We start from the raw sequence: 14,560 nt of genomic DNA, 5'->3' as shown, positions 1-14,560 counted from the left end.
AAATGTGAGGTAATGCATTTTGGAAGATCTAACACAGGTGGGAGGTATACAGTAAATGGCAGAACCCTTAGGAGTATTGACAGGCAGCGAGATCTGGGCATACAGGTCCACAGGTCACTGAAAGTGGCAATAAGGTAGTTAAGAACCTGCAAGTCTTTGGCAAGTTCTTTACACAGAGGGTGGTGAGTGCCTGGAATTTGCAGCCGGGGGAGGTGGTGGAAGCAGGTACGATAGCGATGTTTAAGAGGCATCTTGACAAATACATGAATAGGATGGAAATAGAGGGATATGGTCCCCGGAAGTGCAGAAGGTTTTAGTTTAGGCAGGCATCAAGATCGGCGCAGGCTTGGAGGGCCGAATGGCCTGTTCCTGTGCTAAACTGTTCTTTGTTCTAAGGGAAGGACATTGAGTGAGTATGAAAGTGAAAGATTACGAGGAAAGTATTTTCAGAGAGGATGGACTCTCAAATGTGAGTTAGAAGAAATGATTAAGAAATAACTAAGAGGCTCTACAATTTTTGATCATAGGAATATTAGAAACAGGGTCAGACCATTCAGTCCCTCGAGCTTGCTCGAGCATTCAGTGAGATCATGGCTGATGTTTACCTCAACTTCATTTTTCTGCCTTACTCCATATTCCTTGATTCCCTTAGTAAAAATATATCTCAGTCCTGAAAGTGCCAATTGATCCAGCATCTACAATCTTTTTTGTGGAGAGAGTTCCAGTTTTCCATTACCCTTGATGTGAAAAAGTGCTTCCTGATTCACTCCTGAATAGTTTCGTGCTAATTGTAATATTTCCTTGTTCCTAATTCCTCCACTAGAGGAATCTAGTCTCTAAAATCATTTTGAACACCTTAATCAGGTCACCCATCACACTTTCAAGGGAATAAGAAACGTTTATGTAACATCTTCTCATAATTTAATCTTCAATCCTTGGTATCATTCTGGTGAATCTGTGCTGCACCACCTCCATAGTCAGTGTATTCTTCCTGGGGTGGAGGCAAAAACTGAACCTAATACTCCAGACGGAGAATGACCCAAGCTCCACATAACCTTTTGAAAATGTGTCATTAAATCTGCTTAGACCATCCTTTCAGACACTGATTTCCAAAGCATAATAGCGTGCTGCATGTAAAAATTTCTCCTCATATCCCCTCTGTTTGTTTTGCAAATTCTCTTAATTCTGCAACCTCTGGTTACCGACCTACTGCCAGTGGAAATAGTTTTTCCCTATCCAAACCCTTTATAATGTTCACTACCTCTTTAATCTGCCCTTAATCTTCTCTGTTCTAAGGAGACTGGCCCCAGCTTCTCTAGTCTCTCCACTACTGAATCCCCTTTCCCTGGTAACTTTCTAATAAATCACCTCTACTCCATCTCCGTGGCCTTGACATTCTTCCGAAAGTCTTATGCCCAGAATTGAACACAATATTCAAGCTCAAACCTCACCAGTAATTTTTAAAGCTTTAGCATAACTCTAAGTTGACTTTAAGTTGAGTCAACTCTAAGTTGACATAGCTTTAAGTTGAGGGGTGATAGATATAGGAAAGATGTCAGAGGGAGTTTCTTTACTCAGAGAGTAGTAGGGGCGTGGAACGCCCTGCCTGCAACAGTAGTAGACTCGCCAACTTTAAGGGCATTTAAGTGGTCATTGGATAGACATATGGATGAAAATGGAATAGTGTAGGTCAGATGGTTTCACAGGTCGGCGCAACATCGAGGGCCGAAGGGCCTGTACTGCGCTGTAATGTTCTAATTCTAATTCTAATTCTAATAACTCCTTGCCTTTATGCCCAAGGCCTATATTTTTTTTTTAGAATTAGAACATTACAGCGCAGTACAGGCCCTTCGGCCCTCGATGTTGCGCTGACCTGTGAAACCATCTGACCTACACTATTCCATTTTCATCCATATGTCTATCCAATGACCACTTAAATGCCCTTAAAGTTGGCGAATCTACTACTGCTGTTGCAGGGCGTTCCACGCCCTTACTACTCTCTGAGTAAAGAAACTACCTCTCACATCTGTCCTATATCTATCACCCCTCAACTTGAAGCTATGTCCCCTCGTGTTTGCCATCACCATCCGAGGAAAAAGACGCTCACTATCCACCCTATCTAACCCTCTGATTATCTTATATGTCTCTATTAAGTCACCTCTCCTCCTCCTTCTCTCCAACGAAAACAACCTCAAGTCCCTCAGCCTTTCCTCGTAAGACCTTCCCTCCATACCAGGCAACATCCTAGTAAATCTCCTCTGCACCCTTTCTATAGCTTCCACATCCTTCCCATGATGCGGTGACCAGAACTGCACGCAATACTCCAGGTGCGGTCTCACCAGAGTTTTGTACAGCTGCAGCATGACCTCGTGGCTCCGAAACTCGATCCCCCTACTAATAAAAGCTAACATACCATATGCCTTCTTAACAGCCCTATTAACCTGGGTAGCATCCTTCAGGGATTTATGCACCTGGACACCAAGATCTCTCTGTTCATCTACACTACCAAGAATCTTCCCATTAGCCCAGTACTCTGCATTCCTGTTACTCCTTCCAAAGTTAATCACCTCACACTTTTCCGCATTAAACTCCATTTGCCATCTCTCAGACCAGCTCTGCAGCCTATCTATGTCTCTCTGTACCCTACAACATCCTTCGGCACTATCCACAACTCCACCGACCTTAGTGTCATCTGCAAATTTACTAACCCACCCTTCTACACCCTCTTCCAGGTCATAGATAAAAATGACAAACAGCAGTGGCCCCAAAACAGATCCTTGTGATACACCACTAGTAACTAAACTCCAGGATGAACATTTGCCATCAACCACCACCCTCTGTCTTCTTTCAGCTTGCCAATTTCTGATCCAAAGCTCTAAATCAACTTCAACCCCATACTTCCGTATTTTCTGCAATAGCCTACCGTGGGGAACCTTATCAAACACCTTACTGAAATCCATATACACCACATCCACTGCTTTACCCTCATCCACCTGTTTGGTCACCTTCTCGAAAAACTCAATAAGGTTTGTGAGGCACGACCTACCCGTCACAAAACCGTGCTGACTATCTCTAATGAACTTATTCTTTTCAAGATGATTATAAATCCTGTCTCTTATAACCTTTTCCAACATTTTACCCACAACCAAAGTAAGGCTCACAGGTCTATAATTACCAGGGCTGTCTCGACTCCCCTTCTTGAACAAGGGGACAACATTTGCTATCCTCCAGTCTTCCGGCACTATTCCTGTCGACAATGACGACATAAAGATCAAGGACAAAGGCTCTGCAATCTCCTCCCTAGCTTCCCAGAGAATCCTAGGATAAATCCCATCTGGCCCAGGGGACTTATCTATTTTCACACTTTCCAAAATTGACAACACCTCCTCCTTGTGAACCTCAATCCCATCTAGCCTAGTAGCCTGAATCTCAGTATTCTCAACAACATTTTCTTTCTCTACTGTAAATACTGACGAAAAATATTCATTTAACACTTCCCCTATCTCCTCTGATTCCACACACAACTTCCCACTACTATCCTTGATTGGCCCTAATCTAACTCTAGTCATTCTTTTATTCCTGATATACCTAAAGAAAGCCTTAGGGTTTTCCCTGATCCTATCCACCAATGACTTCTCGTGTCCTCTCCTTGCTCTTCTTAGCTCTCCCTTTAGATCCTTCCTGGCTAGCTTGTAGCTCTCAAGCGCCCTAACTGAGCCTTCACGTCTCATCCTAACATAAGCCTTCTTCTTCCTCTTGACAAGCGCTTCAACTTCTTTAGTAAACCACGGCTCACTCGCTCGACAACTTCCTCCCTGCCTGACAGGTACATACTTATCAAGGACACACAGTAGCTGCTCCTTGAATAAGCTCCACATTTCGATTGTTCCCATCCCCTGCAGTTTCCTTCCCCATCCTACACATCCTAAATCTTGCCTAATCGCATCATAATTTCCTTTCCCACAGCTATAATTCTTGCCCTGCGGTATATACCTGTCCCTGTCCATCGCTAAGGTAAACCTAACCGAATTGTGATCACTATCACCAAAGTGCTCACCTACATCTAAATCTAACACCTGGCCGGGTTCATTACCCAGTACCAAATCCAATGTGGCATCGCCCCTGGTTGGCCTGTCTACATACTGTGTCAGAAAACCCTCCTGCACACACTGGACAAAAACTGACCCATCTAAAGTACTCGAACTATAGTATTTCCAGTCGATATTTGGAAAGTTAAAGTCCCCCATAACAACTACCCTGTTACTCTCGCCCCTGTCAAGAATCATCTTCGCTATCCTTTCCTCTACATCTCTGGAACTATTCGGAGGTCTATAAAAGACTCCCAACAGGGTAACCTCACCTCTCCTGTTTCTAACCTTGGCCCATACTACCTCAGTAGACGAGTCCTCAAACGTCCTTCCTGTCGCTGTAATACTCTCCTTGATTAACAATGCCACACCCCCCCCCTTTTACCATCTTCTCTGTTCTTACTGAAACATCTAAATCCCGGAATCTGCAACATCCATTCCTGCCCCTGCTCTACCCATGTCTCCGAAATGGCCACTACATCGAGATCCCAGGTACCAACCCATGCTGCAAGCTCACCCACCTTATTCCGGATGCTCCTGGCGTTGAAGTAGACAATGTAGACGTCAATAGAGAGGACGAAGTAGACGTTGAAGCCAATGATCCCATTTGCTTTTTTAACAACTTTCTAAGCTTTTCCTGCCATGATCAAAGTTTTGTGTATGTGAAGCCCTAGGTTCCTGCATCCCTTTTCCAACTATACTATTTGTTATGAAGGCTCTCCTCATTCTTCCTTTCAAAATGCAGCACTTCACATTTCTTTTCATTAAATTTAATCTGTCATATGTTTGCCGTTTTCATCAGTCTATGTTCCTCTAATGTTTGCCATTATCTTCTTCACTATTTACTCCATTGCAGAGTTGTGTCATCTACAAACTTTGAAATTATGCTTTAAATACCCAAATCCAGATCATTAATATATCTCAAACAGCAATGGTCCAAATGCTGACCCTGGGGGAATACCATTGTGCACTTTCCTCAGGTCTGATAAACAACGATTCACCACTACTGTCTGGCTTCTGTCTTTCAGTCAATTTCGGATTCATGCTGCCACTGCCCCTTTAATCCCAGTATCTTCAATTTCTTTACACAATTTGTTTGAATCACAGATTCATACACCACAGAAGGTGGACATTGTTTTTCTCACTGCGAGTTGCCCGGTAGAGTAATGTAACAGGAAGTAACATAGACCTTAGAGCAGGCACTGACTCTTAAAATAAGAACAAAACATGCTGGAAACACTCAGCAAATCTAGCAGCATCTGTGGAGAGCGAAACCGGTTTTAAACCTGACATTCATCAAAAGCCCCCTATTTCCATTTCATTGTGATCAAAGAACAAAGAACAAAGAAAATTATAGCACAGGAACAGGCCCTTCGGCCCTCCAAGCCTACGCCGATCCAAATCCTCTATCTAAACCTGTCGCCTATTTTCTAAGGGTCTGTATTTCTTTACTTCCTGCCCATTCGTGTATCTGTCTAGATACATCTTAAAAGACGCTATCGTGCCCGCGTCTACCACCTCCGCTGGTAACGCGTTCCATGCACCCACCACCCTCTGCGTAAAGAACTTTCCACGCATATCCCCCCTAAACTTTTCCCCTTTCACTTTGAACTCGTGTCCCCTTGTAATTGAATCCCCCACTCTGGGAAAAAGCTTCTTGCTATCCACCCTGTCTATACCTCTCATGATTTTGTACACCTCAATCAGGTCCCCCCTCAACCTCCGTCTTTCTAATGAAAATAATCCTAATCTACTCAACCTCTCTTCATAGCTAGCGCCCTCCATACCAGGCAACATTCTGGTGAACCTCCTCTGCACCCTCTCCAAAGCATCCACATCCTTTTGGTAATGTGGCGACCAGAACTGCACGCAGTATTCCAAATGTGGCCGAACCAAAGTCCAATACAACTGTAACATGACCTGCCAACTCTTGTACTCAATACCCCGTCCGATGAAGGAAAGCATGCCGTATGCCTTCTTGACCACTCTATTGACCTGCGTTGCCACCTTCAGGGAACAATGGACCTGAACACCCAAATCTCTCTGGACATCAATTTTCCCCAGGACTTTTCCATTTACTGTATAGTTCACTCTTGAATTGGATCTTCCAAAATGCATCACCTCGCATTTGCCCTGATTGAACTCCATCTGCCATTTCTCTGCCCAACTCTCCAGTCTATCTATATTCTGCTGTATTCTCTGACAGTCCCCTTCACTATCTGCTACTCCACCAATCTTAGTGTCGTCTGCAAACTTGCTAATCAGTCCACCTATACTTTCCTCCAAATCATTAATGTATATCACAAACAGTGGTCCCAGCACGGATCCCTGTGGAACACCACTGGTCACACGTCTCCATTTTGAGAAACTCCCTTCCACTGCTACTCTCTGTCTCCTGTTGCCCAGCCAGTTCTTTATCCATCTAGCTAGTACACCTTGGACCCCATGCGCCTTCACTTTCTCCATCAGCCTACCATGGGGAACCTTATCAAACGCCTTACTGAAGTCCATGTATATGACATCTACAGCCCTTCCCTCATCAATCAACTTTGTCACTTCCTCAAAGAATTCTATTAAGTTGGTAAGACATGACCTTTCCTGCACAAAACCATGTTGCCTATCACTGTTAAGCCCATTTTCTTCCAGATGGGAATAGATCCTATCCCTCAGTATCTTCTCCAGCAGCTTCCCTACCACTGACGTCAGGCTCACCGGTCTATAATTACCTGGATTATCCCTGCTACCCTTCTTAAGCAAGGGGACAACATTAGCAATTCTCCAGTCCTCCGGGACCTCACCCGTGTTTAAGGATGTTGCAAAGATATCTGTTAAGGCCCCAACTATTTCCTCTCTCGCTTCCCAGAGTAACCTGGGATAGATCCCATCTGGACCTGGGGACTTGTCCACCTTAATGCCTTTTAGAATACCCAACACTTCCTCCCTCCTTATGCCGACTTGACCTAGAGTAATCAAACATCTGTCCCTAACCTCAACATCCGTCATGTCCCTCTCCTTGGTGAATACCGATGCAAAGTACTCGTTTAGAATCTCACCCATTTTCTCTGACTCCACGCATAACTTTCCTCCTTTGTCCTTGAGTGGGCCAATCCTTTCTCGAGTTACCCTTTTGCTCATTATATGTGAATAAAAGGCTTTGGGATTTTCCTTAACCCTGTTTGCTAAAGATATTTCATGACCCCTTTTAGCCCTCTTAATTCCTCGTTTCAGATTGCGCCTACAATCCCGATATTCTTTCAAAGCTTCGTCTTTCTTCAGCCGCCTAGACCTTATGTGTGCTTCCTTTTTCCTCTTAGCTAGTCTCACAATTTCACCTGTCATCCATGGTTCCCTAATCTTGCCATTTCTATCCCTCATTTTCACAGGAACATGTCTCTCCTGCACGCTAATCAACCTCTCTTCAAAAGCCTCCCACATATCAAAAGTGGATTTACCTTCAAACAGCTGCTCCCAATCTACATTCCCCAGCTCCTGCCGAATTTTGGTATAGTTGGCCTTCCCCCAATTTAGCACCCTTCCTTTGGGACCACTCTCGTCTTTGTCCATGAGTATTCTAAAACCTACGGAATTGTGATCACTATTCCCAAAGTAGTCCCCTACTGAAATGTCAACCACCTGGCCCGGCTCATTTCCCAACACCAGGTCCAGTATGGCCCCTTCCCGAGTTGGACTATTTACATACTGCTCTAGAAAACCCTCCTGGATTCTCCTTACAAATTCTGCTCCATCTAGACCTCTAACATTAAGTGAATCCCAGTCAATGTTGGGAAAATTAAAATCTCCTATCACCACCACCCTGTTGCTCCTACAGCTTTCCATAATCTGTTTACATATTTGTACCTCTATCTCACGCTCGCTGTTGGGAGGCCTGTAGTACAGCCCCAACATTGTTACCGCACCCTTCCTATTTCTGAGTTCTGCCCATATTGCCTCACAGCTCGAGTCCTCCATAGTGCCTTCCTTCAGCACAGCTGTGATATCCTCTTTGACCAGTAATGCAACTCCTCCACCACTTTTACCTCCCTCTCTATCCCGCCTGAAGCATCAGTATCCTGGGATATTTAGTTGCCAATCATGCTCTTCCCTCAACCAAGTCTCAGTAATAGCAATAACATCATACTAATCCAAGCCCTAAGTTCATCTGCCTTACCTACTACACTTCTTGCATTAAAACAAATACACCTCAGACCACCAGTCCCTTTGCTTTCATCATCTGCTCCCTGCCTACTCTTCCCCTTAGTCACGCTGACTTCATTATCTAGTTCCTTACAGGCTTTAGTTACTACATCCTTACTCTCCACTGACTTCATTTGGTTCCCATCCCCCTGCCACATTAGTTTAAACCCTCCCCAACAGCGTTAGCAAAAGCACCCCCAAGGACATTGGTTCCAGTCCGGCCCAGGTGTAGACTGTCCAATTTGTAATAGTCCCACCTCCCCCAGAACCGGTCCCAATGTCCCAAAAATCTGAACCCCTCCCTCCTGCACCATCTCTCAAGCCACGCATTCATCCTGACTATTCTTTCATTTCTCCTCTGACTATCACGTGGCACTGGTAGCAATCCTGAGATTACTACCTCTGAGGTCCTACTTTTTAACTTGGCTCCTAACTCCCTAAATTCTGCTTGTAGGACCTCATCCCGTTTTTTACCGATATCATTGGTGCCTATGTGCACAGAGACAACTGTCTGTTCACCCTCCCCCTTCAGAATGTTCTGCAGCTGATCTGAGACATCCCTGACCCGTGCACCTGGGAGGCAACATACCATTCGGGAGTCTCGTTTTCGACCACAGAACCGCCTATCTACTCCCCTTACAATCGAATCCCCTATGACTATAGCCCTTCCACTCTTTTTCCCGCCCTTCTGAACAGCAGAGCCAGCCACGGTGCCATGAACCTGGCTACTGCTGCCTTCCCCTGGTGAGCCATCTCCCTCAACAGTATCCAAAACGGTATACCTGTTGTGGAGGGAGATGACCGCAGGGGACACCTGCGCTGCCTTCCTGCTCTTTCTCTGCCTTTTGGTCACCCATTCCCTTTCTCCCTCAGCAATCCTAATCTGCGGTGTGACCAATTCACTAAACGTGCTATCCACGACCTCCTCAGCATCGCGCATGCTCCAAAGTGAGTCCATCCACAGCTCCAGAGCCGTCATGCGGTCTAACAAGAGCTGCAGCTGGACACACTTCCTGCACGTGAAGGAGTCAGGGACATCAGCCATGTCCCTGAGCTCCCACATTGAGCAAGAGGAGCATGTCACGGGTCTGAGATCTCCTGCCATTTTTAATCTTAAGCTTAAACTTAGTTAAATGAAAAAGGAACGAAAAGTTTTTTACCAATCACACGATAAAAAAAAAGAGAAATAGAAAAAGCCTTACCTTATCTACACACCACCGAGTCCTTTTTTTTGGTTAGAGGAGGAGGGCGGGTGGGAGACACTACCCGTGTAGTGTCTCGGGTTCAGAAATGGCCCAAATATATAGGGTTTTACTTACCCAGCAGCCCCCTGGTCTCTGCCGAAAACAAAAGGAAATTAAGTTTACTTTAAACTGACCTTCCCAGCTGCTCACCCGCTCGCACTCTCTGCTCCCGAAAAAGCTGCTGCAATGAAAGGCAAGTTATTTTAAACGGCCCAAATATATAGGGTTTTACTTACCCAGCAGCCCCCTGGTCTCCGCCGAAAACAAAAGGAAATTAAGTTTACTAAAACTGACCTTCCCAGCTGATCACTCGCTCGCACTCTCTGCTCCTGAAAAAGCTGCTGCAATGATCATTCAGGCAGCTCTAGCTTTGGATGTCTTTCCTTTCCCCCATGGTAGGAATTGTTGTTCTTCCGTTACTAGACCCTCACCATTTCGGAAAAAAGCCTGATTTTTCTTCCTTGTGTCTCTTTGTTTTTTGTTTCTTCTGGTCTGCTGCATTACCACTTTTCCTGGCATTTGTGTAAGTCAGCCCTTTAATTTCATATTCTGTCTTACCTCACATGTTGATCATGGTTGTTTCACAGTTCAAGTGGAACATTTGCTTCTTAGGGGTATATATTATTCTTGTATTAGATTACATGTTTACTGGTGAGTATTTTCCACTGTTTCTGTAGGTTTTCCTGTTAACAGCTCAGCCCAGTTTAATGTGACATGCTTATGTCTCAAACCTGCAAAGTCAGCTTTACTTAATTTCTAAGCCTTGGTTTTATGTGAGCTTTGACCGTTCCAAACTCTATTCTGTTGTGGTCGCTATTTTCAAGATGCTTCCCCTTCTGTCAGATTATGAATTCATTTTAGTTATTTTCTGATTTCTAGGTATAGTAGGTGTGTTTCATTGTCGGTTCTAAAACATGTTGTTTCAGAAAACTGTCCTGAATACGCGATAAAAAGTCTTGTCTTTATGACTTGAGCCATTTTGCATCTCCCAATCTATAGGAAAATTTAAGTTTCCCTTTATAATTTCTTTTCTTCTGCGATGTTTCTCTGATCACCCTATTTATGCATTTTGGTACATCACTGTTTTCCGGAGATCTGTAGTCAAGTCCCAATGGAGTCTTGTTTACCTTTACACTTTCTTGCTTCTACTGAGAATGTTTCAACTTCCTGCTCAGTATTACTACTTCCCTTCCTTCCAACTGCTGTAAACTGTCTTTAAGCAATATTGCTACTCCTCCTCTTTTCCCATTATACACTGGCATGCTTCCATCTCCCGTATATGGTGACTGCTATTTCTTTCTTCATGTACTAAGTGACACTTTGGCCTCTTAGACATCACTTAGCCTATTCTACATGGTTAGTTCCAGACCCAAATTACTCAATCACTTTTCTATTTGTTATGCCTTTGTTGTTTTCTATTATCAGCAAACCATAACACTGCAGACATCCTGTCTCATCCTGCCATCCCTTCCCATACTGACCCTTCTGATCCTTCCTGGCACATCCTGTCTCACCCTGTCCCCTCACCCCCTGCCAAATCCTGTCCCATCCTGCCCTACCCTGTCCCACCCTGCTACATCCTGTCACATACTATTCCAACCTGTCCCATCCTGCCACATTCTAACCCACCCTGTCCCATCCTCTCTCATCTTGTCCCACCCTGTCCCATTCTGTGACACTCTGCCACATTCTGTGCCACCCAACCACAACTTGCCCCATCCTGGCCCACCCTGTACAACTTTGACTCATCCTGTCCTACCCTGTCACATTCTATCCCACTCTGCCCCATCCTGCCCCATCTGCCCACCATGCCCCATAACTATCAACTTTTAAAACTGATCTCCTTGGGTCACCATTAGTTATTGCTTCACAGACTGAGGATTTTTCCTTTATCACAGCTCTTGGTGCCGTGTTACTAGTTGAGTTCGGAATTCATTGGAACAATTAGTTATTGATTGCATTAAAGTGCATTCTTGCCTCCTAATTTTGGTCATTTTCCTCTTTTCATTCACAGCAAATTTACTGACGATCATTATTCTGTCCCGAGAAAACTGTGGCCTATCTAAAGGCGTAACCCTCTACCTACTGGGCATGACCACAGCCGATCTGCTGGTGATTATTTCGAATGTAATGATCTATTATATCTTTTATAACTATTTCCCGTTTTCATTCCTGAACTACACAACCGTGCGTCGCTTGAATGAAGTCGTCAACTATGCAGCCATTGACTGTTCTGTCTGGTTCACCGTCACTTTCACCTTCGATCGATTTGTGACCATTTGCTGCCAGAAGCTGAAGACAGTATATTGCACTGAGAAAATGGCGACTGTGGTTACGTGCACTGTGTGCCTTGTGTTCTGTTTAAAAAATGTCCCCTTGTATTTTGCCTTTGAGCCAGTTTCTATAATTGACCACATGGAGTGGGGAGCCGACATAAAGCCCAGTTACCACATGCGACCTGGCTGGTTGGTGTTCGACTGGCTCGACACAATCCTATGCCCATTGCTGCCATATCTCCTGATTTTATTCTTCAATGCTCTGACCATTAGGCATATTTTGATCGTCAACAGAATCCGTAGGGAACTTCGGGGCACTAGTGGGAATGACAGTGATCTAGAGATGCAGAGCCGAAGAAAATCCATCATTTTGCTCTTTGCCATTTCTGGTAGTTTCATCGTGTTGTGGATGCCTTATGTTCTATTTTTCCTCATTTCCCGGATCACATTCAACCATTACAACACAAGTGATTACACAGACCCTTTCCTTATCGCTGAATATATTGGAGATATGTTTCAATTGCTCAGCTCCTGTACAAACACATGTATTTATGCACTGGCTCAGACAAAATTTAGAAAAGAATTGAGTAGTGTGATAAGATATCCATTTACTCGAATTGTTTAATTAGAACATAGAACATAGAACATTACAGCGCAGAACAGGCCCTTCAGCCCTTGATGTTGCGGCGACCTGTGAAACCATCTGACCTACACTATTCCATTTTCATCCATATGTCTATCCAATGACCACTTAAATGCCCTTAAAGTTGGCGAGTCTACTACTGTTGCAGGCAGGGCGTTCCACGCCCCTACTACTCTCTGTGTAAAGAAACTACCTCTGACATCTGTCCTATATCTATCACCCCTCAACTTAAAGCTGTGTCCCCTCGTGTTTGCCATCACCATCCGAGGAAAAAGGCTCTCACTATCCACCCTGTCCAACCCTCTGATTATCTTATATGTCTCTATTAAGTCACCTCTTCTCCTCCTTCTCTCTAACGAAATCAACCTCAAGTCCCTCAGCCTTTCCTCGTAAGACCTTCCCTTCATACCAGGCAACATCCTAGTAAATCTTCTCTGCACCTTTTCCAAAGCTTCCACATCCTTCCTATAATGCGGTGACCAGAACTGCACGCAATACTCCAGGTGCGGACGCACCAGAGTTCTGTACAGCTGCAGCATGACCTCGTGGCTCCGAAACTCGACTCCCCGACTAATAAAAGCTAACACACCATATGCCTTCTTAACAGCTCTATTAACCTGGGTGGCAACTTTCAGGGATTTATGTACCTGGACACCAAGATCTCTCTGCTCATCTACACTACCAAGAATCTTCCCATTAGCCCAGTATTCTGCAATCCTGTTACTCCTTCCGAAGTGAATCACCTCACACTTATCCGCATTAAACTCCATTTGCCATCTCTCAGCCCAGCTCTGCAGCCTATCTATGTCCCTCTGTAACCTACAACATCCTTCGGCACTATCCACAACTCCACCTACCTTCGTGTCATCCGCAAATTTACTAACCCACCCTTCTACACCCTCATCCAGGTCATTTATAAAAATGACAAACAGCAGTGGCCCCAAAACAGATCCTTGCGGTACAGCACTAGAAACTAAACTCCAGGATGAACATTTACCATCAACCACCACCCTCTGTCTTCTTTCAGCTAGCCAATTTCTGATCCAAAGCACTAATTCACCTTCAATGCCATACTTCTGTATTTTCTGCAATAGCCTACCGTGGGGAACTTTATCAAACGCCTTACTGAAATCCATATAGACCACATCCACGGCTTTACCCTCATCCACCTGTTTGGTCACCTTGTCAAAAAACTCAATAAGGTTTGTGAGGCACGACCTACCCTTCACAAAACCGTGCTGACTAATGAACTTATTCTTTTCAAGATGATTATAAATCCTATCTCTTAGAACCTTTTCCAACATTTTCCCCACAACCGAAGTAAGGCTCACAGGTCTATAATTACCAGGGCTGTCTCTACTCCCCGTCTTGAACAAGGGGACAACATTTGCTATCCTCCAGTCTTCCGGCACTATTCCTGTCGACAATGACGACATAAAAATCAAGGACAAAGGCTCTGCAATCTCCTCCCTGGCTTCCCAGAGAATCCTAGGATAAATCCCATCTGGCCCAGGGGACTTATCTATTTTCACACTTTCCAAAATTGCTAACACCTCCTCCTTGTGTACCTCAATCCCATCTAGCCTAGTAGTCTGTATCTCAGTATTCTCCTCGACAACATTTTCTTTCTCCACTGTAAATACTGATGAAAAATATTCATTTAACACTTCCCCTATCTCCTCCGATTCCACACACAACTTCCCACTACTATCCTTGATTGGCCCTAACCTATCTCTAGTCATTCTTTTATTCCTGATATACCTATAGAAAGCCTTAGGGTTTTCTTTGATCCTATCCGCCAATGATTTCTCGTGTCCTCTCCTTGCTCTTCTTATCTCTCCCTTTAGATCCTTCCTGGCTAGCTTGTAACTCTCAAGCGCCCTAACTGAGCCTTCACGTCTCATCCTAACATAAGCCTTCTTCTTCCTCTTGACAAGCTCTTCAACTTCTTTAGTAAACCACGGCTCCCTCGCTCGACAACTTCCTCCCTGCCTGACAGGTACATACTTATCAAGGACACGCAGTAGCTGCTCCTTGAATAAGCTCCACATTTCGATTGTGCCCATCCCCTGCAGTTTCCTTCCCCATCCTACGCATCCTAAATCTTGCCTAATC

The 14,560-nt window shown here is 44.5% G+C and overlaps 1 protein-coding gene across 1 annotated transcript; it reads left to right on the top strand.

Moving 5' to 3' along the window:
• Window positions 1–415: 415 nt before the first annotated feature.
• Window positions 416–12,427, top strand: LOC137353320 (probable G-protein coupled receptor 139). Its single transcript, XM_068019460.1, has 2 exons — window positions 416–440; window positions 11,541–12,427. Exons 1-2 carry the CDS (start codon window positions 416–418, stop codon window positions 12,425–12,427), a joined length of 912 nt encoding a protein of 303 aa, XP_067875561.1.
• Window positions 12,428–14,560: the final 2,133 nt, after the last annotated feature.

Source organism: Heterodontus francisci, chromosome 41, assembly GCF_036365525.1.
Source record: "Heterodontus francisci isolate sHetFra1 chromosome 41, sHetFra1.hap1, whole genome shotgun sequence".
NCBI classification, from domain to species: domain Eukaryota; kingdom Metazoa; phylum Chordata; class Chondrichthyes; order Heterodontiformes; family Heterodontidae; genus Heterodontus; species Heterodontus francisci.
Note: the sequence above shows the minus strand (reverse complement) of the source record. Positions and strands in the feature narration are given on the sequence as shown.

Excerpts from the sequence above, each read along its gene's own strand:
- LOC137353320 (XM_068019460.1), top strand. The coding sequence starts at position 416 with ATGAAAGTGAAAGATTACGAGGAAA. Across the intron at positions 441-11,540 it reads AGTGAAAGATTACGAGGAAA|CAAATTTACTGACGATCATT; the intron begins GTATTTTCAGAG and ends TTTCATTCACAG.